The sequence below is a fragment of the Hemiscyllium ocellatum genome, chromosome 23 (genome assembly GCF_020745735.1).
Source record: "Hemiscyllium ocellatum isolate sHemOce1 chromosome 23, sHemOce1.pat.X.cur, whole genome shotgun sequence".
NCBI lineage: Eukaryota > Metazoa > Chordata > Chondrichthyes > Orectolobiformes > Hemiscylliidae > Hemiscyllium > Hemiscyllium ocellatum.
This window is the reverse complement of record NC_083423.1, coordinates 6,217,342-6,245,282: the sequence shown is the minus strand read 5'-3', so window position 1 is coordinate 6,245,282 and position 27,941 is coordinate 6,217,342. Positions and strand designations below refer to the sequence as shown.

General features: G+C 40.4%; 1 protein-coding gene across 1 annotated transcript; it reads left to right on the top strand.

Annotated features, from left to right (window-relative positions):
* The first annotated feature begins 1,700 nt into the window (after positions 1–1,700).
* On the top strand, positions 1,701–27,941 carry LOC132826645 (protein transport protein Sec61 subunit alpha). The gene is made up of 12 exons (XM_060842625.1): positions 1,701–1,985; positions 6,646–6,713; positions 16,343–16,408; positions 16,494–16,572; positions 17,108–17,239; positions 18,601–18,710; positions 21,860–22,013; positions 22,179–22,339; positions 23,496–23,693; positions 24,794–24,985; positions 25,981–26,057; positions 26,968–27,941. Exons 1-12 carry the CDS (start codon positions 1,979–1,981, stop codon positions 27,152–27,154), a joined length of 1,431 nt encoding a protein of 476 aa, XP_060698608.1. The 5' UTR covers positions 1,701–1,978; the 3' UTR covers positions 27,155–27,941.

Below are 27,941 nucleotides of genomic sequence, written 5' to 3'. Positions count from 1 at the left end.
TAGCTGTTTAAAGGCAAGAACTGGAGACGTAAGGAAGGTCTTGGCGAGGTGCTCATCCTCAATGTTTTGCAGGCTGCAAAGAACATGGCGTAGTATTTCAGCTCCTGAGAGGTACTAGGCAAAGAAAGGTACCCCATCGGTTGCAACCCATGTCTGTCTCCTAAGGAGGTCATTATGGGTTTCTTGGCTGTGGCATGTCAGAACTGGCGATTGTCGAGTTGAGCATTGTACTGCGTTCTTGTTAAGGCATCCTTGAGCACCTTCACATCATGTTCCTCCTCATCTGAGCAGATCATGTGTATGTATAGGGCTTGTCCATAGGGGATGGCCATTTTTACATGTTTAGAGTGTAAGATGGAGAAGTGCAGCATTGTGAGGTTATCAGTGGGTTTGCGGTAGAGTGAGATACTGATCGTTGATGGAGATGCATATTTTCAAGAATGAGACCATAATAAACCTGATGTGGGTGAAACTCATTGGTATCTCTGTACAGGGGAACCTCGATTATCAAATACCAATTATCTGAAAATTGGATTATCCGAAGGAGCTCAAAGACTTGTTTCCAACAGCAATCATGTCTTTTGTTTACAGTGATTAAACAGGCACCATCTTCAAATGACTGAACTCCTGCCCTCCCTCTCTCCCCACACTTTCCCTGGAGTTCTACAGAGGAGTGTACCTTAACCTCTTTCCTCCCCCTCCCCCCCCCCCCCCTTTGAGGTACCCCTGTAGTTGTTTCAGTAATTCCTCACCATGGGTCCAGAGGAAGAAAATGTTGTCAATATATCTGGTGTACAGTGTTGATTGGAGGGCATGTGCAGCAAAGAAGTATCTGATGACAGAGCAGCGGTCTGAAAGCTAGTGATTCCAAATAAACTTGTTGGAACATAACTTGGTGTTGTGAGATTTTTAACTTTGTCCATCCCAGTCTAACACCAACACCTCCATATCACAAGTAGATTAGAATATACAACTTTCTGGTCTAACTTTTTGAGTAAATGTTCAAGATCATTCTTCTTCATGCAATAAGAGATGTACAGCACAGAAACAGACTCTTCAGTTCAACTTGTACATGTCGACCAGATATCTCAAATAAATCTAGTCCAATTTGCCAGCACTTGGCAAATGTCCATCCAAACCCTTCCTATTCATATACCCATCCAGATGCCTTTTAAATGTTGTAATTGTACCAGCCTCCACCACTTCCTCTGGCAGCTCATTCCAAGTTACCCCTTAGGTCTCTTTTATATCTTTCCCCTCCCACCCTAGACCTATGCCCTCTAGTTCTGGACAGATGAGAGATTTAAACAATCAAGATATTTTTCAATGTATAATTTCAGTTACATCACACTGTAAACCTTTGCTATAAATTCTGTGTCTTACAAATGTGTCCTCCACAATCACCTGATGAAGGGGCAGCGCTCTGAAAGCTCGTGCTTCCAAATAAACCTGTTGGACTGTGACCTGGTGTTCTGTGATTTTTATCGTGATAGCTGACGATTATGATTTATAAAACTGAACGCTTTTAGGTTTTACCAGCGATCCAGAATGCACCTTATACACCGATCCGTTGCCTTTCTCCCATCGTCTCTCCCTCCAACCGCCTCTCGGTTTGAATTCCGCGCTCTCACCGTCCGTTGGCGCCGACAGGAAGTGACGCGTGTGCGCGCTGACGTCGGGGGCCGGCGTTGCTCACGAGGGGCGGGGAAGTCGGCATTCAGGAGGGAGCGATTTTTATGCTGACATGTATCTGGGGCAAAAACACAAACAGAAATAGCACCGGCAACTGGGCGGGGGAGGCATGAGAAGAGGGCAGCGATTAAATCACTGGCAACTGGGAGAGGACGGGGGGGCCGTAATTAAACCGCCATCAAGGGAAGGCCGAGCGCGCTCCTGATTGCCCTGTCAACGGGAGTCACGTGTCCACACCGGCGATCACGTGGTCCCGGCTGGAAACAGCTGGAGCTGAACAGCAGCCATGGCCAGTGAGTATTTACAACCTCACCCCCTGGGGAAGGTGGAGGGCAGTGAATATTTATCTTCCCTAGGGAGGGAGAGAGGGGGTGGTTAGTATTTACTCCCCAGGAATTACTAACTGTTTACGGCTTGGGAGAGAGAGAGAGAGAGAGAGAGAGAGAGGGAGAGGGGCGTCACTAAATATTCCCTCTCCCTGGGGGATGGAAGTTGGTGAGCTTTTAGTCCTCCTTGGGTAAGGGACTGGTGCACCTTTACTCGACCCTACTTGGGGTGCTGTCTGGGTAAACGTCATTGAGATGGCGAGAGGTAGACCGCCATTGAGGAAAACTGACAGCTACATATTCATTCATTGTTGGTTATGTGTTGGTATTTTATTCGTGTATCTGTTTGATTCAATCCTCATTGTATCCACTCCATGCTGACTTGCCTCCTGGAATAAAATGCTGTGGGTGCTGGATATTTGGAATTAAAATCGAACTGTGTGGTGCTGAAAAGGTCAGGCGGCATCGGGGAGCAGAAGAACCGACGTTTTGACCATAAGCTCTTCCTGGTGAAGAGCTTGATCTCGAATCGTCGACTCTCCTCTTCAGATGCTGCCTAAACGGCTATGCTTTTCCAGCACCACAGTTCGACTCTGATCTCCAGCATCTGCAGTTCTCACTTTCTCCTATTTTGAAATTAAAAGGAAATGCTGGAAATACTAAGTAGCTTTGGCAGTATTTGTACAGACAGGAACCACAAACGTTTCAACATGACTGCCCTTTGTTGGAACGGTGACTTTCAACTGCAGTAATTGGACAAAATCCAGATTCACTTCGTAATACTTAACAATAACTGTGAATCCATGCTACGTAAATCACAGTTTTCTTTGACCTTCAGAGTAGAGGTTGTAGCATTCTTGTTTGAAAGTTGATGAAGTGTCCACCTGCATCTTGTTTTTACTTGCTTTTGATGTTCAGAGATATAATTAAACAGCTCATGTGCAGGTGGGATTTGAAGCCAGGGCACCTGGTTCAAAGGCAAGGACTTACCACTATGCTAAAAAGACCCTACTTTTACTACTTATTTTAAATTGTTTTTCTATTTTTCTGATCAATCTGCTCATAGATGTTATTACACATCTCAGGAGGAAATGGAACTTGAATCTGGGCCTCCACAGTGCAGGAGTAGGGACACTACTGCTCCACAGGGGCCTTTTTTTAATTTTATGTTAATTGACATATTGATAATGCATTTATTTGTGAAGAAATTATTGAGTATCATTCACATTCTCATTCGCATTGTCAAGCTATCAGGATATCTTGTCCTTTTTACTGCCAAGGGATTACTTTTGAACCAAAGGCTATTCGTGCTATCGTAAGGACAGACTGACTGGCAGAGGGGGTAGGGTAGCCCTGTTGGTAAGGAATGATATTCAGTCCCTTGTGCGGGGCACCTAGAATCAGGGGATATAGAGTCAGTATGGATAGAACTGAGAAATTCTAAGGGTAGAAAGACCCTAATGGGAGTTATCTGCAGGCCCCCAAATAGTAGCCTGGATGTAGTTTGTAAGTTGAATAAGGAGCTGAAATTGGCCTATCGCAAAGAAAGGGAGTTTGTGGAGTGCCTCTGAGATGGATTCTTAGAACAGCTTGTGCTGGAGCCTACCAGGGAGAAAGCAATTCTGGATCTGGTGTTATGCTACGAACTGGATTTGATCAGGGGCCTCGAAGTAAAGGAGCCATTAGGAGGTAGTGACCACAATACAATAAGCTTTAATCTGCAGTTTGAAAGGGAGAGGGTAGAATCAGAAGTGACAATATTTCAGTTGAATAAGGGGAACTATGGGGGAGGAGCTGGCGAAAGTTCAATGGTGCAATATCCTAGCAGGGTTGACAGCGGAACAACAATGGCAGGTATTTCTGGGTATAATGCAGAAGATGCAGGATCAGTTCATTCCAAAAAGGAAGAAAGATCTTAAGGGGAGGCAAAGGTGGCCGTGGCTGACGAAGGAAGTTAAGGACCGTGTAAAGACAAAAGGGAAAAAGTATAACATTGCAAAAATGAGTGGGAAATCGGAGGACTGGGAAGCTTTTAAAGAACAACAGAGGATAACTAAAAAAAGAAATACGCAAGGAAAAAATAAGGTATGAAGGTAAAGTGGCCAAAAATATAAAGGAGGATAGATAAGGCTTTTTTAGGTATGTGAAAAGAAAAAAAATGGTTAAGACTAAAATTGGGCCCTTGAAGACAGAAACGGGTGAATTTATTTCAGGGACTAAAGAAATGGCAGAAGAGTTGAATTGGTACTTTAGATCTGTCTTCACTGGGGAAGACACGAGCAATCTCCCAGATGTAATAGTAGCTGAAGGACCTGAACTGAAGGGAATTTATATTAGGCAGGAAATGGTGTTGGAGAGACTGTTAGGTCTGAAGGCTGATGGTCTGCATCCCATGGTACTGAAGGAGGTGGCTCTAGAAATCGTGGATGCATTGGTGATCATTTTCCAATGTTCTATAGATTCAGGATCAGTTCCTGCGGATTGGGGTGTGGCTAATGTTGTCCCACTTTTTAAGAAAGGAGGGAGAGAGAAACAGAGAATTATAGACCAGTTAGCCTGACCTCAGTGGTGGGAAAAATGCTGGAGTCAATTATAAAGGTCGAAATTACGACACATCTGGATAGCAGTAACAGGATAGGTCAGAGTCAGCATGGATTTATGAAGGGGAAATCATGCTTGACTCATCTTCTGGAATTTTTTGAGGATGTAACTCTGAAGATGGACAAGTGAGATCCAGTGGATGTAGTATACCTGGATTTTCAGAAAGCTTTTGATAAAGTCCCACATAGGAGGTTAGTGAGCAAAATTAGGGGACATGGTATAAGGGGCAAAATACTGACATGGATTGAAAATTGGTTGGCTGACAGGAAACAAAAAGTAGTGATAAACAGCTCCCTTTCGGAATGGCAGGCGGTGACCAGTGGTGTGCCGCAGGGATCAGTGCTGGGACCGCAGCCTTTTACAACGTACATTAGTGATATAGATGAAGGTATTAAAAGTAATATTGGCAGATTTGCTGATGACGCAAAGCTGGGTGGCAGGGTGAAATGTGAGGAGGATGTTAGGAGAATACAGGGTGACCTGGACAGGCTAGGTGAATGGACGGATGCATGGCAGATGCAGTTTAATGTGGATAAATGTGTGGTTATCCACTTTGGTGGCAAGAACAAGAAGGCAGATTATTACCTAAATGGAGTCAAGTTAGGTAAAGGGACAGTACAACGAGATCTAGGTATTCTAGTACATCAGTCAATGAAAGCAAGCATGCAGGTACAGCAGGCAGTGAAGAAAGCTAATAGCACGCTGGCCTTCATAACAAGAGGAATTGAGTATAGAAGCAAAGAGGTCCTTCTGCAGCTGTCCAGGGCCCTGGTGAGACCGCACCTAGAATATAGTGCACAGTTTTGATCTCCAAATTTGAGGAAAGACATTCTGGCTATTGAGGGAGTGCAGCGTAGGTTCACGAGGTCAATTCCCGGAATGGCGGGACTATCTTACGCTGAAAGATTGGAGCGACTGGGCTTGTATACGCTTGAGTTTAGAAGGCTGGGAGGGGATCTGATTGAGACATATAAGATTATTAAAGGATTGGACACTCTGGAGGCAGGAAGCGTGTTTCAGCTGTTGGGTGAGTCCCGAACCAGAGGACACAGTTTAAAAGTAAGGGGTAGGCCACTTAGAACAGAGTTGAGGAGAAACTTCTTCACCCAGAGAGTGGTGGGTGTATGGAATGCTCTGCCCCAGAAGGCTTGGAAAATTGCAGTCAATACCAGTTTTTATGTGTATTCTTTGCCGAAGTGACATAAATGTTTAAAATATTGCAGGGTAGTAAAATGAAAGACTAAATTAATTGAAAGATCTGGTCTTATTTAGTACTCAATAACTTTTACAAAAGCATAATACAATGCCGGGTCACCATATACCTGAAACGGTAACTGTTTCTCCCTAGATTTTGCTTGACCTGTGAAATTCCAGAAGTTTCTGTTTTTGTTACACTGTGTTTGATTGAGGGTCCAGACCTGAGGAGTGGCTCACTAAAGAGTCGTTCAGGCAGCCATGAGGTACTTGGCTTATTTGAAAATGAATTCAGATGCACACTTTGCAACTTTAGTGTGTTGTATATTTACTACTGCATCACTGACAGTGATGATGTGAAGATTAGGGTTTAATGCTACCTTGAGGTTGAGAACCAGCTCCTACCAATAGATGGTTTCTGACAAATGAGAATACCTGGTGGAATGTGGCATACCTGAAACTGTGCAAGATTTCAGGTATGTGTAGGATTCAGTGCAAGATTTTTTAAATGCAAACTCCCAAATTGCGTGGAGAGAAAGAACCCATAAATCCTTCGAACCTTTTCTGCAGCCCCAGTTCATATTCTCATCCTTTTTTAAAAAGTAAGAACTCTGTTATCAGTTTCCTTTGCAATCCCACGCAATGTGAAGAACTGAATAATTGGCAGTGTCTCTGCTTTTGTCTGGTACTATTCAGATTTCTGTTCTGTCACTGTGAAAGAAAAGTGAAAGTATTGTTGCAGAATCTTTTAGAAACAAAAGGAAGACTGAGTCTATAGCTAGTTTATAGCCTTTTTAAGTCAATCAAGTTTTAATGTTCTTTTCTGTTGCAGTTAAATTTTTAGAAGTCATCAAGCCATTTTGTGCTGTTCTACCTGAAATCCAGAAACCGGAAAGAAAGGTAAATTAATTTCAGTTTGTGTTCCTTTTTAATTTTACATATGCAAGGAGTTTAAATATGCTTCCACCAGATCTATGCTCTTGGTTTCTCCGTAGGAAGTATCATTTTCAGGGTATTTTTATATCTGAATGGGTGTGTTCGAATTGACTTCTCACCTGTATCTTTCTGCCATGCCTTTGATCATAAAATACGTGGCAAGTAAGTTCTTTTGCAAATCTGCTTGAAATAGTAAATGCCAGCAAATAGTGCAAATCAGTATTCAAATATCTTAATTGGCAAAACCTGCAACCTTACCGCTTGAGTTATAGACCATAGACCATTGCAGTGCAGCACAGGCCCTTCAGCTCTCAATGTTGCGCAGACCTGTGGAACTAATCTGATGCCCATTTATCCTTCCATTCTTGTCCATATGCCTATCAATGACCATTTAAATGCCCTTAAAGCTGGCAAACCTACTGCTGTTACAGGCAGTGCGTTCCACGCCCCTACTACCGAGTAAAGAAACTACTCTGATATCTGTCCTATATCTATCACCCCTCAATTTAAAGCTATGTCCCCTCGTGCTAGCCATCACCATCCAGGAGAAAGGCTCTTACTGTCCAACCTATCTAACCCTCTGATTATCTTATATATCACAATTAAGTCACCTCTTAACCTTCTTCTCTCGAATGAAAGCAGCCTCAAATCCTCAGCCTTTCATCATAAGACCTTTCCTCAATACCAGGCAACATCCAAGTAAATCTCCTCTGAACCCTTTCCAAAGCTTCGACATCTTCTTATAATGCGTTGGTCAGAACTACACAACACTCCAGATGTGGTCACACCAGAGCTTTGTACAGCTGCAGCGTGATCTCATGATTCCGAAACTCAATCCCTCTATCAATAAAAGCTAACACACTGTATGCCTTCTTAACAACCCTATCAACCAGGGTGGCAACTTTCAAGTATCTATGTACCTGGACACTGAGATCTCTCTCCTCATCTACACTACCAAGAATCTTACCATTAGCCCAGTACTCTTTATTCCTGTTTCTCCTTCCAAATTGAATCAACTCTCACTTTTCTGCACTAGACTCCATTTGTCACTTCTCAGCCCAGCTCTGCAGCTTATCTATGCCTCTCTGTAACCTGCAACATCCTTCGGCACTATCCACAACTCTACCAAACCTCATGTCATCTGCAGTTTACTAATTCATCCTTCTATGCCCTCATCAAGGTCATTTATAAAAATGACAAACAACAGTGGACCCAAAACAGTTCCTTGTCGTATCCCACCAGAAACTGAACTCCAGGATGAATATTTCCCATCAACCATCACCCTCTGTCTTCTTTCAATTAGCCAATTTCTGATCCAAACCACTAAATCACCCTCAAACCCATGCCTCCATATTTGTGCAATAGTCTAGATTAGAGTGGTGGTGGAAAAGCACAGCAGTTCAGGCAGCATCAGGAATTCCTGATGAAGGGCTTTTGCCTGATACGTTGATTTTACTGCTCCTCGGATGCTGCCTGAACTGCTGTGCTTTTCCAGCATCACTCTAATCTAGACTCTGGTTTTCAGCATCCGCAGTCATTGTTTTTATCATATTTGTGCAATAGCCTACATTGGGGAACCTTATCAAATGCCTTACCAAAATCTATATACACCACATCAACTGCTTTACCCTCATCCACCTGTTTGGTCACCATCTCAAATAACTCAATAAGGTTTGGGAGGCATGACCTACCCTTCACAAAACTGTGTTGACTATCCCTACTCAACTTCATCCTTTCTGGATGATTATAAATTCTATCTCTTATCACCCTTTCCAACACTTTTACCCACAACAGAAATAAGCCTTGCAGGTCTGTAATTACCATGGTTGTCTCTACTCCCCTTCTTGAACAAGAGAGCAACATTTGCTAAACTCCAGTCTTTTGGCGCTATTCCTGTAGGTAAAAGCAATGACTGCAGATACTGGAAACCAGATTCTGGATCACTGGTGCTGGAAGAGCACAGCAGTTCAGGCAGCATCCAACGAGCAGCGAAATCGACGTTTCAGGCAAATGCCCTTCGTAGGAAATGATGACATAAAGATCAAAGCCAAACACTCCGCAATCTTTTCCCTGGCTTCCCATAAAATCCTAGGATAAATCCCAGCCAGCCCAGGGGACTTATCTATTTTTACACTTTTCAGAATTGCTAACACCACATCGTTATACACCTCAATCCCATCTTGTCTAGTAGCCTGTATCTCAGTATTCTCCTCGTGTGAATACTGACGAAAAGTATTCACTTACCGCTTCTCCTATCTTCTCTGGCTCAACTCACAACTTCCCACGACTATACTTGATTGGCCCTAATCTTACACGAGTCATTCTTTTATTTCTGCTATACCTATAGAAAGCCTTAGGGTTTTCCTTGATCCTATTTGCCAATGACCTCTCATGTCCCCTTCTGGCTCTTCTTAGGTTTTTCTTTAGGACTTTCCTGGCTAACTTGTAATTCTCAATCACCCTAACTGAGCCATCGCTTCTCAACCTAACATCAGCTGCCTTCTTCCTCTTGACAAGAGTTCCTAAGTAAACCACAGCTCCTGTGCTGGGCAACTTCCTCCCTGCCTGACCGGTACATTCTTACTAAGGAGACACAGTAGCTGTTCCTTGAATAAGCTGCACATTTCAATTGTGCCCAACCCCTGTAGTTTCCTTCCCTATTCCATGCACCCTAAATCTTTTCTAATTGCATCATAATTGCCTTTCCCCCAGCTATAACCCTTGCCATGCGGTATATACCTACTCCTTTCCATCACTAAAGTAAACACAATTTAATTGTCATGAAATCATAGAGAGTTGTCACTATCACCAAAGTGCTCACCTACCTCCAAATCTAACACCTGGCTGGGTTCATTACCCAGTACTAAATCTAATGTGGCCTTGCCTCTTGTTGGCCTGTCTACATACTGTCAGGAAACCCTCCTGCACTCATTGGACAAAAACTGACCCATCTAAAGTATTATAGCATACCCAGTCAATATTTGGAAAGTTAAAGTCCCCCATAACAACTACCCTTTCACTCTCGCTCCTATCGAGGATCATCTTTGCTATCCAATTCTGTACATTTCTGGAACAATTTGGCAGCCTATCGAAAACTCCCAACAGGGTAACTGTTCCTTTTCTGTTTCTAATCTCAGCCCAGACTGCCTCAGTAGATGAATCCTCAAACGTCCTTTTTGCAACCATAATACTGTCCTTGACTGACAGTGCCACACCATCCCCTCTTTTACAATTTTCTCTGTTACTGAAAGATCTAAATCCTGTAACTGCAATAACCATTCCTGTCCCTGCTCTATCCATGTTCTGGAAATGGCCGCAACAGCAAAATCCCAGGTACCAACCCATATTGCAGGTTGACCCACCTTATTCCAGATGCTCCTGGCATAGAAGTAGACACACTTTAAGCCAACTTCTTGTTTGCTGGTGCCTTCTTGCGATCTTGAAATCTTAGTTCTGACTTCACTACTCTCAACTTCCTGTATATTTGAACTACAATTTAGGTTCCCATCCCTCTGCTGAATTAGTTTAAACCCACCTGAATAGCATTAGCAAATTTCCCTCCCAGAAAATCGGTATCCCTCTGGTTCAGGTGAAGACCATCCTGTTTATAGAGGTCCCACCTCCCCCAGAAAGAGCCCCATTTATCCAGGAATCCAAAACCCTCCCTCCTGCACTATCCCTGTAGCCACGTGTTCAATTCCTTTCTCTCCCTATTCTTTGCCTCGCTAACACGTGGCCCGGGCAACAAACCAGGCTTAGTAGTGGCTTCTCCAAAACCTCATGCATGGTGAGACATTTAGCCAACTGAACTTAATTCTAGAGGTGAGGTGAGAGTGACAGCCTTGACATTAAGGATACTTTCGTCTGAGTGTGGAGTCAAGGCACCAAATAAAATTGGAATTAGTGGGTATTGGAGGCAAGTTGTCTACTGGTTGGAGTCATCCTCATACACAGGAAGGTGGTTGTGGTTGTTAGAGGTCAGTCATTTTGGCTCCTGGACATCTCTACAGGAGTTTTTCAGGGTAATGTCCTAGGCCTAACCATCTTCAGCTGCTTCATTGTTGACATTCCCTCCATTCATAAGATTAGAAGTGAGGATATTTGCTGATGGTTACACAATGCTCATCACTTTTCATGACTTCTCAGATACTGAAGCAGTCCATGTTCAAATGCATCAAGACCTGGACAATATCCAGGCTTGGACTGTCAAGTGTTAAGTAACTAACATCATCACAAATGCTAAACAATGACTGTCTCCAGTAAGAGACAATCTAACCACTTTCTGTTGACATTCAGTGATGTTATTGTCACTGAATCCCTCACTATCAACATATAGGAGTTACCATTGATCAGCAACTCCGCTGTATTCACCACAAAGATCAGTGGTACAATTGTAGTCTGAAGTCTTGGAATCCCGTAACAAATATGCGGAGTCAGGACTCCGCATAGCCTGTCCATCATCTACAAGGCACAAGTCAGAAGTGTGATGGAATACTCCCCACTTACCTAGATGGGTGCCGCTCCAACAATACTCAAGAAGCCTTGACACTATCCAGGACAAAGCAGCCCACTTGATTGGAGCCACATCCTGAAGTATCCATTCCGTCCACCAGTGACGCTCAGTAGCAGCAGTGTGTTCTATTTACTAGTTTCTCTGCAGAAATTCACCAAAGATCCTTAGACAGCATCTTCCAAATCCGCGACCACTTCTACCTGGAAGGACAAGGGCAGCAGACACATTGGAACACCATGACCTGTAAGTTCCCTTCCATGCCACTCAAAATCCTGGAACCCCCATTGTATGTCAACCTATAGCACATGGACTGCAGCGGTTCGAGAAAGCAGCTCACCATTATCTTCTCAAGTGCAACTAATGATGTGCAATAAATGCTGGCCAATCAGCAACGACCACATCCCACAAGTGAATTTAAAAAAAAACCTATAGTTTTGGAAATTAAAGCGATCAGTCTTGGAAATTGGTTGGTTGTCTGTGTTTTTGATCTGGGAATGGTGTGTATTGTTGGAAAAGTAAATTCAGCTCAAAATTATAAATATCATCACCTGTGTTGATGTGTCATCAGTGACAATCTCCTGAGTTTGTCATCAGATCGTAGAGACTTAGAGATGTACAGCACGGAAACAGTTCCTTCAACAGCCTAACCTAATCTAATCCCATTTGTCAGCACTTGGTCCATATCCTTCTAAACCCTTTCTATTCATATACCCATCCAGATGCCTTTTAAAGCCTTCACCACTTCCTCTGGCAGCTCATTCCATACACGCAGTACCCTCTGCGTGAAAAAGTTGCCCCTGAAGTCCCGTTTATGTTTTTCTACTCTCATCATAAATCTATGCCCTCTAGTTCTGGACTCCCTGATTTAAGTTTTAAGAATTCTTCAAATGGAAGATTTTATAATGGAAACTACATTGTATGCAAATACTTTAAATACACTGTTTTAAATTTGCAGCAGAATTCACCAACACTTGGTGGAAATGCTTTTTCCTTAGGGATAAGTAAAACTGCCTATACTCATTCCCTTGGTGTTCAGGAGGGGGAAAAGAGAGAAAAAGAAAAGATTTCCATTGAGTCATATAATTTACAAAGCAATCTGTTGGCTGCAAGCACAACTTTTCTTAAAGGTATTGGCGAGAAATTTGTAATTTCTGTTGCTACGCTCTCAGATCAAATTTTTACTTGTTAACTGCAAAGATGGAGTGAAATAGCAGTTCTGAAAAAAATTACAATTTTGGTCACATTGGACATGACTATGGAACACACCTGAAAGTTACATTCATATTTTTGTATAACTATAATGATAAAGGATAAGTTTTAAATTTGCTTCCTTAACTAATTTTAGGCTTAGTTAGGCACACGTTTATTTGTTTAATTGACATTTTTGAGTTATGGCTTAAGTTCCTGTTTTATGGCAGTCACTTGGTTGTCAATATACAATATTTAGATTCAGAAACAGCCATTGGCTGTCATCCTTAGCTGCTTAGATTAATGTTGTCAGCTGCTGACTTGTTTCTAGCTTTGAATCGGCAGTTTCAGAATTCCTGCCCTGATTTCCAGCTACCTGAACCGAAAATATGCAGTCAAAGCTGCATAACTATCTACCCAACTGGAATTGGAACACTGTTTCTGTATCTATTACTAAAGTCACAGACACATCATAATTGAATTTACTGTTCTCCAGAATCGAGGATGTCTCTTGTCTGGCTAGGTGAATCTTCACATGACTGTAAAGTTCAATTTTGGATCCAAAGGTTTTTCTGCAGCAGGTGCCTGTTGTATGGGGAAATGGGATTTACAGCCTAGATAAATGGGTTGGCATTCATCTTTTTCTGCCACCATTGTTATATTTTGCAATTGAGTCATTGAGCCTTGAAGTGGCTTGTGCCTTGATCGGTCAGGAAGTGTCATGCCAAGCAATCAACAGCCAGCACATTCTTCCTTAGATACTGGGCTCAAAGCTGCTCACAGTAATCCAAGGCTGACTGGAGCCTTGTACAGCCTCAGCAGTGCAATTCTGCTATTGTATTCTAGCCCCTTCAAGATGAATACTGACATTGGCAATTATGAAGGCAAACGCAATTGTACCTGAATGTTAAACTCGAGAATTCTGAACTACAACTGCTGAGTCCCTTTGTGCTACAGATCAACAATAGTATACATCTCTATTCCTCCCAAAGTGTGATTTACTACAAAGCAGTCAATAGTCTTGTAGATCAGGGCCTTTTGATGACGTCCACGGATTCTTGTTGTCAGTCATCGTCACAGCTTGAAGGAAGAATTGCTAGCCCAGTTGACTGGGTGCTGGTCTTTGATTGTATTCCCTTTGGAAAGGTGGCTACCAAGTTGTGGGAAGTGCTACACATGTTTGAGTTGCCCTGTCCATGCAGATGATGCAGAGAATGCTGAACTGGCCCGAGGAAGGTTGGAGGGCTTGCGTCTTGATTATGGTTAAGGACAGGCCAAGCATCGTCTTTGAAGTGTTGAAAAAGTTGAATGTCCTTTACATGACCTGTACCAAGTGAGCCATCATGCAACAGTCTTCCACAAACTGAAGGTTGTAGATATTCACAGCGGTGAGCTTAGTTTTTACCTGAAGTGACCAAGGTTAAAGAGCTTCCTGTCCAGATGATCTAGAACACTGACACTAGATAGTACGTCCTCTCTGATGTGGGTGCTGACACTTAGATGATGAACAAGATGGGGACAACCACAAATTTGTTTAACCCTGGTCTGGATGTAAAAAGTGTCAGTTTGAGTCTTTACTCAGGATAGCAGCAATCATATTGTTATACAGGAGTCTCAAGGGGATGACAACCTTTAATGGGTAGCCAAAACACTAGACCATAATACATAGGAGCAGGAATAGGCCATTCAACCCATTGAGTGCTTCGCCATTCAATGAGATCATGGCAGATCTGGTCATTCTCAACTCCAGTTTCCTGCCTTTTCCCTGTTATCCTTGATTCCCTTATAGATTTAAAAATCTATCTCAGCCTTGAATTATACTTAACCCAGTGAACAACTCTGTCTGGTAAAGAATTCCACAGATTCACCACTTTTCGAAAGAACAAGTTCTTCCTCACCTCTGCCTTAAATGGGCAGCTCGTGTTGTGAAATTATGCTCCTGGTACAAGACTATATTTCCTTAGATAAGAGGCCCAAAACTGGTATTTCAGCTGCCTCGTATGATTTTAGCAAATCCTCCCACGTGTAATATTGCATTTGTTCCATTTGCCTTCCCTATTATCCGCTAAATTTAGATTCTTGCTTTTAGTTATGAATGAGGAATACTAAGTTTCTCTGTCTAAACCATAGGGCATCACAATTTAGAGAAAGGAAACACAGAACCTAGGAGCATAAATAGGCTGTTCTACCATTCAATATGATCACGGCTGATCCAATAGCTCAACAGTTGAGTGTTGTGCTGGAAAAGCACAGCAGGTCAGGCCGCATCTGAGGAGCAGAAGAATCATTGTTTCCAGCATAAGCCCTTCTTCAGCCTGATGAAGAGTTTATGCCCAAAATGTCGATTCTCCTGCTCCTCAGATGCTGCCTGACCTATTGTGCTTTTCCAGCACTACAATCTTGACTCTGATCTCCAGCATCTGCAATCATAACTTTCTCCCAATAGCATAGCACCTGTGTTCGTACTTTCTTCCCATGTCCCTTGATATTAATATCTAAAAATGCATCTATCTCTTGAATATCCTCTGCAACCTTCTGTGGGAGACAATTCTCAGGTTCACAACCCTCTGAGTGAAGGCATTTTTTCTAATATCAGTTCTAAATCTCCTTAGATTGTGACCCGTGTTCTAGATTTCCAACCAGAGAGAATTTCGTCCTGGCATCTAATCTGTCCAGTCCTGTTGGAACTTTACATTTCAGTTAGATTCCTCTTATCCTACTAAACTGCAGTGAATTCAGGCCAATTTGAATCAATCTCTCGTAAGGCAGTCTTTGGTCAGGTTGATGGAGGCATTGAACATTTTTGGATTTTGCTCCGAACATTTGTCCTGGATCTGATTAGCCATGAAGACCATATCTGCAGTACCCTGGACTAAAGACGATTGCCTCTGTGTCTTGTACAAAAGTCCTGAAGGAGTATCTGACCTTGTTGGCAATGAGAGGAATTCCAATCTCTGAATCCTCTGCAATTCTTTGGGAGTATCCTTAAACTTCTTTTTTAAAAAAAACCTGTTTTAAAGGTGAAGGTTCCTTATCTGATCTGTCCACTATTTTTTACTTGTTACGTTGTTGTATGTATAAACTGGTGCACACAAAAAATATCAGACTAACTAATGATTTAGCAGCCATTTTTTTTTAGCTTTCTCCAGTTGCTAGAGCATGACACAGAAAACACTCGTATGTTTTGCTCTTTTTCATTTGAAAGTTCTTTGTGTTGTGACTTAATATGAACTGCTGAATGTTTCAAGAGAAAAGACTTGAAGTTGGCCATTCAACCCATTGAGTCTGCTCTTGGCCTGAAAAGGCCAAGTTGCATGCAGGAACAGATTTAACGGAATAGTGTTACATTTTATGTTGTGTTTGTGAATCTCTTTCTGTCTCATTTTAGAAAAAGACTGACTTTCATCGGTGCTTTGTCACAACCCTGATGTTTCAGAGTACTTTGATTGTCAAGTACCTATAAAAATGCAGTGCTATTTCAGTGCTACACTGTAGTGTCGGGCATTGATTGTGTGTTCAATTGCTGAAGTGGGAATTGAATTGAAACCTAGTGACTAAAGTGATGAGAGTGCTATTAACTGAGGCACAGCTGACACATTCTTATTGCCAATAGTATGACATCTAAGGGATACAGAATTGCCACGTCAGACAGGACAACGTCAGATTATGCAGTCCTGCTCTCTCCTTCCCGAAGTGTTGACTTCCTTGGGATTACCCTGAAATGCAAAGATAACCTTCAGCTTATTATCAAGGCAACTGTTACTTTGCTTTCCTACCCCATTTGGTAACTGCTGTGTAATATTTGAAAGTATAAAACAAACAGTAATGGAGACTGCCTATTGTGCCTTGGATTTTTGAAAACCATGATCTTTAACATCTGTTTATCCCATAGATCCAGTTCAGGGAAAAAGTATTATGGACAGCTATCACACTCTTCATTTTCTTAGTATGCTGTCAGGTAAGTGCACTCGTTTTAGAAATTGGCTAGCTTCTTCAATACAAACAATATTTGAAGCGCACTAATGTCTCATTGTTGATTATAGATACCATTGTTCGGCATCATGTCATCAGACTCAGCTGATCCATTCTATTGGATGAGAGTCATACTGGCGTCCAACAGGGGTAGGTTTTATTAAAATAGGTTAACTTGTATTTAAACAATTCAAATTCCAGTTGAAGGGCTATCCTGGAGAAAGTTTACAGATCATGCTCTGTGCCTTTTCTAATGTGCTGTCCAGTATTAGTTGCAAAGTTAAATTCACCTCTTTTTGAGGCGTTTCAATGGAAGAGATGCTTTATCTAATGTCTTAATTGCATCTCTCAAAAATAGCTAAGGATGCTGAAATGCAGTTGTTATATGTACAAAAAGGGGCATGATTTGGGCTGTAAACAAATTTCCAATAGCAGCTTTGAGCTAAATAACTGGTATTAATCTGTTCTCGATTGTGATGGTTGTTGGAACTGCATCAGACCTTGGAAAGAAGTAATTGGTTGGAGACCTTGTTTGCGAATGGCTAAAATTCTCTTGATTTATTAATACATGAATGGGCACATTGTACGTGCTGATTAATTACTTCAGCAAAATTGATTTGCGCTGACATAAACTGTTTTTTACTGTGATTTATGATGTTTCTTATTGAATTGCTAATGTTTGCAGGTACCTTAATGGAACTGGGTATCTCTCCAATTGTAACCTCTGGTCTAATTATGCAGCTACTGGCTGGAGCAAAGATCATCGAAGTTGGTGACACGCCAAAAGATCGAGCACTATTCAATGGAGCTCAAAAGTGTAAGAATTTAGAATTCCAGATTACCTTTGAGGAGTGGGTCCTGATTTCCATCTCTGGTTGAACCAGATCAAATTCACTATGGGCATCGTATTTGATCCAGAGTTGATGTTCAAACCCCATTTCCTTGCCATCATAAAGAGAGTTACCAGCTTTCATTTCTCCAACATGGTATGCCTTCACCAACACCCCCTGTATGCCTTCTGCTGTAGCCAGATTCCATGCCTTTGTCATCTTTAGTGTCATGTATTTCAGTGCTCTCCTGATCTGTACTTTGAGGCCACCACACATCCAAATTTAAACTCTTTAACCTTCATCTGTTCATGGCCTTGTCCACCATACGTCTGGAGCCATCTTTCAATTTACCTTCAAAATTTACTCGAGAGGCTAGGTGAAAGAAAGTATCTGTTCATTCCACTCCATTTCTGGAAGTCATGCCCACAGACACTTTTCAGCTGAATTTCTATTCCCAAACCCCACCACCACCCCATCCTCTGAAGACTGCTTTAAATGACACTTTTGACCTGGTCATCAGTGGTCTCGCACTATTTCCTTGGACTCTTGTTTAATATTTTTGAAGTCTCTATGCTTGAAATTCAGTTGTTCATCTGAAGAAATGTTAATGTTTGGAATTTTTAAAAGAATCGAAACAAAATCTGTCTCATTGATTTTGAAACGTAACTGTGTATTTGAAATGCTAGTATATATTTTGATGTTTCCTTTGTGCTATTAAGAAAGACTATTCTCTTTTTTCCATCAGTTTCTGCAACTATTTTTCATTCATTCATGATACTTGGGCATCTCTGGCTAAGCCACTATTTATTCCCCATCTCTAATTACCCAGAGGACAATTCAGAGTCCCTGATACTGCTGTAGGTTTGGAGTCACATACAATGTTTGCTATAAGTTGTATGCTTGTATGGCCACTTGATAACTAAAAGTCCCACACACACACACATCATCCTCCTCCACCATATATGGTTTAAATACACCCTTAGACTACTCAGCAGTCCACACAGACACGGCAAAAATGAGAAAAAACATTTGGTTAGCTTGTAGGTTGGGCCAAGTAAAGATGGCAAGTTTCCTTTCCTAAAGGACATTTGTGAACCAGAGGGATTTTGCAACAATTGACAATGGCTGCATGGTTAGGTTTTTGTTCTGGACTTCTCTTGATTCAAATTTCACTATCTTCTCTAATGGGGTTTTAACCTAGATCAGCAGCCTGGGACTCCGGATTAGTAGTGCAGTGACATTGCCACTGTCTTCCCAAAAATAAGATCTTAAAAATTTTCTCTTGTATTGGACATGTATGTATAGCTTTGAAGGAACTGATTTTTGAATATTTTATTTTTCTTTGCAGTATTTGGGATGATTATCACTATTGGTCAGGCTATAGTATACGTAATGACAGGCATGTATGGTGATCCAGCAGAGATGGGGGCTGGCATTTGTCTACTCATCATTATACAGGTCAGTGCTTTAGGCTACATGTACCAAGTATTGTACCGGCTGTTTGTTTTATGGAGTTGCGCAGCTTGCAGGGAGCCTCGCCAGCCAGACATCCCAATCTGACCTCATCCCATTTGCCCAACCGATCGAGTATCTTCTCCTTGTTTATTTTTTGGCTCTTCCTGTAGCTTGACTTCTGCATCATCTTAAGAAAACCGATGTGAAGTAAGTTTATAATCTCAGCAATGCCCTCTGTCTCTGTGTAAATTTCCTTTTTGGTACCTAATTGGCTCACCTATTTTCTAACCTTTTACTATTTATATGTAGAAAACTCCCCTCTCTATTTTAGCTATCAGTGTCTTCTCATAATATCTCTTTGCTTTTGATTTTCATTTTCACTTTCTCTTGGAATGTTTTGTATTCGGCCGTGTTCTCATTTGTATTATCAGCCTAGCATCCGCCATATTATTTAACATTTCAAGTACAATATCACTCATCTTTGGAACACAGTTTGAAACATTATCTGTGGAGAGAGACAGAACCAGTCAATGTTAAACCTGTGGAGTTTCTTCAGCCCTTTTTTTTATTTCAGATCTCCAGCATTGGCAATAGAACATAGAACAGTACAACACAGCACAGTACAGGCCCTTCGGTCCTTGATGTTGTGTTGACTTTTTATCATACTCTAAGGTCAAACTAACCTAATACCCTTCATTTTACTATCATCCATGTGCTATCCAATAGGACGCTTAAATGTCCCTAATGTGTTTGATTCTACTACCACTGCTGGCATTGCATTCCAGGCACCTACCACTCTGTGTAAAGAACTGACCTGTGACATCACTCCTAAACCTTCCTCCAATTACTTAAAATTGTGCTCCCTCATGATAACCCTGGGAAAAAGTCTCTGGCTATCCACTCTATCTATGCATTTCATCATCTTGTACATCTCTATCAAATCACCTCTCATCCTTCTTCCCTCCAGTAAGAACAGCCCGAGCTCCCTCAATCTTTCTTCACAAGACTTGCCTCCAATCTAGGCAGCATCCTGACAAATCTCCTCTGCACCCTCTCTAAAACTTCCACATCCTTCCAAAATGAGGCAACCAGAACTGAACACAATATTGCAAGTGTGATCTAACCAGAGCTCTGTGGAACTACAGCATAACCTTGCGACTCTTAAACTCAATCCCCCTTATAATAAAAGCCAATACACCATACACGTAAACAACCCGATCAACTTGGGTGGTAACTTTTGAGGGATCTATGGATGTGGACCCCAAGATCGGTCTTTTCCTTCACAATGCCAAGAATCCTGCCTTTAACCCTGTATTCTGCATTCAAATTTGACCTTCCAGAGTGGATCACTTCACACTTTTCCAGGTTGAACTCCATCTGCCACTTCCCAACCCAACTCTGCATCTTGTCAATATCCCATTGCAGCCTACAACAGCCCTCTACACTATCCACAACTCCACCAACCTTCATGTCATCACCAAACTTACTAACCTACCCTTCCATTTCCTCATCCAAGTCTTTTATAAAAAGCACAAAGAGTAGAGGCCCCAGAACAGATCCCTGCAGAACACGAGTTGTCACCAAGCTCCAGACTAAATATTTTCCATCTACTACCACTCTCTGTCTTCTAAGGGCCAGCCAGTTCTGTATCCAGACAGCCAAATTTCCCTGTATCCCATGCCTCCTTACTCTCTGAATGAACCTACCACAGGAAACCTTATCTGTCATATGAGCTGCTTTCTGTTTCATCTTTTTCTGTCTCCCTACCATCATTCAGGGAGCTGTGCCTTTCGATACCTTCCTCATGGGCACAAACAGACAAAGCCATTTGAGGGCAATGCCTCAACCTATCTGGTTTAAATTTAGACATAGCTTAGTAATTAACTATTGGTCATCATCTGACTTGAACATTCTCACAGGAACTCCTCTATCAGTCAGAGTCCACTTGGCAATCAATCAGTACTCTTATCGTACAGTACAAAATGTTATTTTCCTTCACACTTATATCCCTATGAATGTCCTGAAAGGTGAAATATGAATAGCTTTGGCCAAAAGTCCTTTTTTATAAGCAATACTCAGGTTCTACACAACCAAAATACTGTTTGGCAAATTGTCAAATGTTAATTCTGGATAAGTTGAAGAGGGGCTTTTAAATGAATTTAATGAATATTTCAAAATCTACTAGGTGGCACTTGTACAAGAGATAGTCAGCATCTAAATGTGACTATAACTGCATAATTGGATTTTGAGTAATGCCTTCCCAACCTGAAGCAAGTGGCAGCAAATGCATTTCCCGGAAATTGTCTGCTTGTTTAACACAGGAGCTGACATGTTTGTTTCATGAAATATTGATTTTGATGCTTCTCAGTGCTATTTTAACCAACATGAATCTTCATTTCTGACTTTATTGTGTATTGTTTAGTATAATTAAACACCAGCTGTTTATTCCTCCTGCTTTCTTTTCCCTGGTCTATTGTTTGTAATCTTTTATAATTTTATCATACATGCAGAAGGGGAGGAACTTTTAAAACAAAGCTAATGCGTTTTGAGAGAGCACCAACGTGATAATTAAATTGACATCCGGTGTAAGGATCTTATTTTCATGAAGTGATAACTGAACACAAGATTTTAATTTTATTTCTGCGCACTGTAGTACATTTAATGAAAACTCCTCAAACTGTCTAATTTATAACGATCCAGTGTGGATATGTATGTGTGGGGGATATTTGATTTGAATATTTCAGCATAATATAACTATCCTAATATGCTCAAAATGACATGTAAAACAGTGCAGTTTTCCAACTTTTACATGTTGAAAGGCCACTTTTATCTTGTTCTCATCTGTGTAAGTATCCCAGAATGTTCTTTAGCGTTGCAATCGGATTGATGGTAACCAATTAGTATGATGAAAGCTCCTGATCATATTTTTCTCTCGCTGTTTTTTAAAGGCGTTTTTGTTCCATCTTGAACTTTGTAAAGATTAGCTTCTGGTTATCAAATGTTAATTTACAGAAGGATATTTTCCTGGAAAGGGGATCATTTAGATGGGTCAGCTTAATTGATCAATGATCTTTCAGCCAAAATACTTTTTTAACCTATTAACTTGGTGTCAAGATATTTTGTAATTTTTCCTTAATGTGCATGTCTTTCAGCTGTTTGTTGCTGGGTTGATAGTCTTGTTGCTGGATGAGCTGCTGCAGAAAGGCTATGGTCTGGGATCTGGCATTTCCCTCTTCATTGCCACAAATATCTGCGAAACCATTGTCTGGAAAGCTTTTAGCCCTACCACCATCAATACTGGCAGGGGTAAGCTGTGGCCTTGTATTTTGCTGGTGAACCCTCTGTTAGAATATCTAATTTGTTATTTTTAAATTTAATGTAGCTATCAATAGCTGAAGCCCTACAAAATGAGTTCCAGCACTCTTACAACTCAAAACTCGTGACTCAAATCATCATTATGGCTTTGTCCAGGCACTGAATTTGAGGGTGCAGTGATCGCACTCTTCCATCTGCTGGCGACTCGACAAGACAAGGTTCGAGCTTTGCGGGAAGCTTTCTACCGACAGAATCTGCCCAATCTTATGAACCTCATTGCCACTATATTTGTGTTTGCTGTTGTTATCTACTTCCAGGTAAGGTTATGTCTGGAAGAAGGAGATGTTCTTTTTAAAATCCAACATTATAAAGTTCAAAAGAAGCCACATGCATCTTGCCTGATTCAGTTCAGGCTAAGCATTTGCTCAAATAAAAGTGTAACACTGCAATGAAAGCATCTTTGCAATATCAAAAGTGTAATGCTCCTAGTGAATTGTATTTATTTATTCATCTCTGTTCAGACTATAAGTTGTGGTTTGATTTTTATAACTTCTCAATTCATTGTGTTTACAAAGCTTATCTGAATCATCCTGTGGATTATTGTACCTCCCAGGTGGTGGAATGGGAGGGAGTACAAGTGGGAATCTCAGCAGAGTCTCTGTGAATTAGCCGGATCCAGTCTGATGCATACAACGTAAACTAAACATTCATCCTGAGTTGATGATGAGCAGCATTTTTGTGGACTAGTGACAGAGGTTGATATTGTCTTTATCCCAGGAGCATGGTGATGGAATAGGGAATCAAATAATTTCTTCACAAAGTTTCTGTATTGGTTTTGTGATAGAAACACTGCAATCAATAGCTTATTGGGAATGTTCTTCATGTTGTATTTAATATTAAAGAACTTACGAGATAGGAGCAGGAGTAAGCCATTCAGCCAGATCATAGGTAATATTCCTCCAGCATATACCTGTTCCCTTCCCACATCCCTTGTATCTTTAATATTCAGAAATCTATTGATATCTGTATTGAATATGCTCAGTGACCGAGCTCCCACAGCCCAGATTTACTTATAAATACCAGAAAAATAAATTTATTAAGAAATTTCATTGTTGGTAAGAATAATGTCTCTTGATATGGGGATGATTTTATTTATGTACTCTTGGGTTAGTATTGAACAGCTTGTGGCCTGCATGTTTTACTGGAAATTATGCATTTTCAGCATAAAATTGTTCCACTTCAATTTTTAAAAATTTGTTATTGTCTTTGCACTGTTTTTTCCTCCTGGAGTATGCTAGGCTGCTTATGTTCCCAGGAGTGTGTTCTTTTTGTGAGTAAGCATTCATTTGTTGGTACAGAAAGTCATATCAATTACGATAGATGTGAAGTATGCGTGCTGTAAATGATAGATGGGAGTTAGGACATTTTTACTTATTCAAATAACTAAACAGCTGTAAATATTTTATTTTACAGGGATTCCGCGTGGATCTACCCATCAAGTCTGCTCGCTACCGTGGACAGTACAGCAGCTATCCCATTAAGCTGTTCTATACATCTAACATCCCTATCATACTTCAGTCTGCTCTTGTATCCAACTTGTACGTTATCTCTCAGATGTTGTCTGTTCGATTCAGTGGCAACTTCTTGGTCAACCTGCTGGGCCAGTGGGCTGTAAGTATAACTCTGCACCAATTTATTTTGACTGTTGATGTGAAGTACAGCTGCGTTCATTGCTATCGCAGATATCTTTTAAAAATGCATTGATACATTTATTTTGGAAAGGGTATACTTAAAATAATTGACCTTTTTTTTAAAAGAAAACAATTTCCCCACGCATCCAACTATGTTGTGACTTAAAAATGCTGTTTTTTGTTACAAGATTGATTTAATGTTACTTGTACTCACCAGCAAATTTGTATTTCTGTGAGAAACTTTTAACAGCCTCAGCATGTCAAAATGCACTACTGCTTTAATCATTAGAAGCATTTCAATTAAAGTTTTAAAGATGGTTCATGGCCATAGTTTTTTGTAATCTGTGTGATTTTAGTGATTTATTTTTGCGCAAATGTTTTAGTTAGCTTTGGAAGTTCTTTTTTTGCAAGGTTTGTGAAGGTTTGTAGCTCAGGTTGAGGTTTAGGGTGTAGGTTTGCTCGCTGAGCTGTAGGTTTGATATCCAGACATTTCATTACCTGGCTAGGTAACACCATCAGTGGCAACCTCCAAGTGAGGCGAAGCTATTGTCTCCTGCTTTCTATTTATATGTTTGTCCTGGATGGGGTTCCTGGGGTTTGTGGTGATGTCATTTCCTGTTTGTTTTCTGAGGGGTTGATAGATGGTATCGAGATCTGTGTTTGTTTATGGAAGTTCTGTTGCAAGATGGAAGTAACCAATCTTAATGTTGTACTGTATAAAAACCGAAAAACTTTGTGAATTCTGTACTTAACTAGTTATCCTAACAGTGACCGAATATTCAAAATAGTTTTTGCCATCTCCACCCCAATTAATTGTAATTTTTTAAAAATTGTGGCTATTCCCCCAGCTCCATCCCTGCTAGTAACTTCAGCATTGGCTTACTCCATTTAAGATTATGGTGCATATTAACATTTGTACAGCAACACTTGTTAGCTTTCTGGTTATTGCCACAATAATTTACAAAAGTTAAACTTGTTGTTTAAGATAAAGAATTAAAAGATTCTTGTTTTCCTACCTGCATTTGTATTATGTTTTGTTGTAGTTTTAAAGCTCTTCACTTATTTGGTGATCACTTCCAGGATGTAAGTGGAGGTGGGCCAGCTCGCTCATACCCTGTCGGTGGGCTCTGTTATTATCTTTCACCTCCGGAGTCTATCAGTGCTGTGTTTGATGATCCCATCCATGTCGCTGTTTACATCATCTTCATGCTCGGATCATGTGCGTTCTTCTCCAAGACCTGGATCGACGTTTCTGGTTCTTCCGCTAAGGATGTAAGTAATGTTGAGTCATGATGAAGGGCTTTAGCCCGAAACGTCGAATTTCTTGTTCCTTGGATGCTGCCTGACCTGCTGCGCTTTAACCAGCAACACATTTTCAGCTCTGATCTCCAGAATCTGCAGACCTCACTTTTTACTCAATGTTGAGTCACAGTCCACCTGGCTTAACTGGTTATACTGTGGATCAGAAGGTTATAGGAATGAGTTTATGGTGGGTTTTGAACACCAAATATAGGCCAGCGCTGTGTACATTTTTGAGGGAGTACTGCATTGTGTGAGCTGTTGTCATTTGAACAAGATATTAAATAGAAGACCCATCTGCTTGTTCAAATGCAACTTCAAAATCGGGAATGGCAAGTCAAGAATGGGAATGTAATTCTGGAGAGAAGTGACCAAGCAGGTTGCATGCTTCCAAATAGATTCGTATTGAAGTTAACAACGAAAATCGGGATTGTTATTCCTCAGTATTCCCTGTAGTCTATGTCAAGATCCTTCCCATACTGAGTCTTGGTTTAAAACTGTTCACTTTCTCTTCCATAAGTATTTGCCAGGATCTGGTAAATTAGTGTAAGCCTCAAGTTATTTTTAAGTGACTTTTAGCAAATGTACAGTACTAAATTTGACACTTTGAAGTTGTGCAGAAATATTTGGGTGTATACCGTTGCTGTTGCTTTCTCATACTCAGGTTCTAATGATGTACGCTGTCAGAAAGATGCTGGACAATATTCTTCTATGCTCGTGGAGATTGTGACTTGTGTCTCCGAAATAGCATAATGAAGCCAGGATTGGGGGAAAGAGGTTGGAAGGGGTAGCAGGCTACACCAAGTCTTCTCTCTACCAAAGGAAATAATTAGAGGAGACCAACTTTGCATGCTCTGAATTATCTCACAAAATGTGAAAGCTGCTGTTTGTAGCAATATGATAAAAGGGGACAAAATCCCATTTGCAAAGAATGCTAAATATTCATTACAGGATGTATCTTTTTTCAGGTTGCTAAACAGCTGAAAGAGCAGCAGATGGTAATGAGAGGCCACAGAGAAACCTCAATGGTCCATGAACTCAATAGGTCAGTATTAACTTTTTGGATGGTGTTGGATAATTGTATATTCAAAATATCGTAGCTGTAGTGGAAACCTTCTGAATTTGAGATAATCATTAAATGATAGAGGCTGAAATTTAAACTCTCAAGTAAAAGACATTAATCTCTCAGGTTTAATGTCTTATTGCGATGATGCAGACCCGACAGATCCTAAGTCCATTTTTAAATTTACATTTAAATACATTGTAATATTTGCACCCAAACGGTGCAACTTTTAGTGCTGTTTTATTTTGGGAAGTAGTCTAATACTTCATATCAAAAATAATTGCAAATGAGTTTTAACCAAAATGAGTGTTAGACAAAATAATTCATTTTTTTGATAGACCATTTTCTATTGTATTTTACTGAATTTGAGATCAAATTCTTTGAGAATGGAAAAATGATTTTTCATGAAGTACAATAAGCTATGCAAAATCTATATTTCAGACAGCATCATTCAAAGAAGAAACAGTATTAACGTTTCAGGTTTGCAGCTATTCATCAAAAATAATCAACTGGTTCTGTTGTAAGGTCAAATTTGACTGCTTTCCCTCTCCACCTGAGTGTTTCCAGCATTTTCAGTTTTTAATTTCGATATGCTGCATCTACTCTATTTTGATAGTTTCGAAGCAATATAGTTTACTTCACATTTAAAATATTGTTGAGATATATTATAATAAAAAATTACATTTACATGGTACCATTCACAACTTCGGGACACCTTAAAATGCTTTGCAGCTAATGAAGTGTCGTCTCTTACTTTTAAATGTACAGGTATTAATGATTCCGTATGTACCAATAAATCATTTAATATTTTATCATCGTGCAGCATCTTGTTTTAAAACATCCAGCTGCTGTTGTGTTCAAGTTTGTAATGGGCTTTCTAATTTACCTCCAGGTATATTCCTACAGCAGCTGCTTTTGGTGGGCTTTGCATCGGAGCACTTTCAGTCCTCGCAGATTTTCTGGGAGCCATTGGATCTGGAACAGGAATCCTACTTGCTGTTACTATTATCTATCAGTACTTTGAAATCTTTGTGAAAGAACAAGCTGAGGTTGGAGGCATGGGTGCATTATTCTTTTAAATTGCCAAACTTTGAAGAATTTACTTACTTATGGAAAAGGGATTTTTTTTAATGTTATGCACTGTCTTCTGTATGAAGTTTTGTTTTTGTTTTTGCTTATCCACTTAAAACCTTTCTCCCCTCCCCCCAGCTGTCTTTGTACAGCATACTGTTCACTGCCTTCACTCTTAACACTCCAGTACTAGCTAGCATCATCAGTACTAAGTAGTGCTTTCTGATGCTTTATTACTGTCACAATATCTGCAGTACAGATGTATTTAATAAGCATGTCTGTTCCATTTTGTCTGTCTTCTCATAAACAGAAGAAATTTGGAAAAGTTAAATTATGATTTTCAAAATGCTAGATGAAATAACTTTGTTTTAGATGTGAAATTGACTCTTCATTTTAGCACATCATAATTTTTAAAATTCTAAGTTACAATCTTCTTTCCCTGATGTATGCTTGAACTGGCATTTTGAAATTGCCTGAGCTTGTCTGGATTTGAGGCTGAAACCATTTTTCCTGTATCTGGCAATCTGTGCCAAACGTATTCATGTAAATTATTCATAAAACAGTAGTCCATATGAATGTGCATTTGTATGAAGACATACACTACAGTTCATTATTTATTATATACTGATATAGAAGTTAAAAAGTCAAAAGTATTAAATAAATGTATTGATGCCTGAACAGGTAGAACTTGTGTTAAAAGTGTACACTTTGGGATATTGAGACCATTATGGTAATCTTATAAGTTGATGCTTTTAATGATTTCAGTAAAGTTAGGGATGACACAACAGTTTGAGT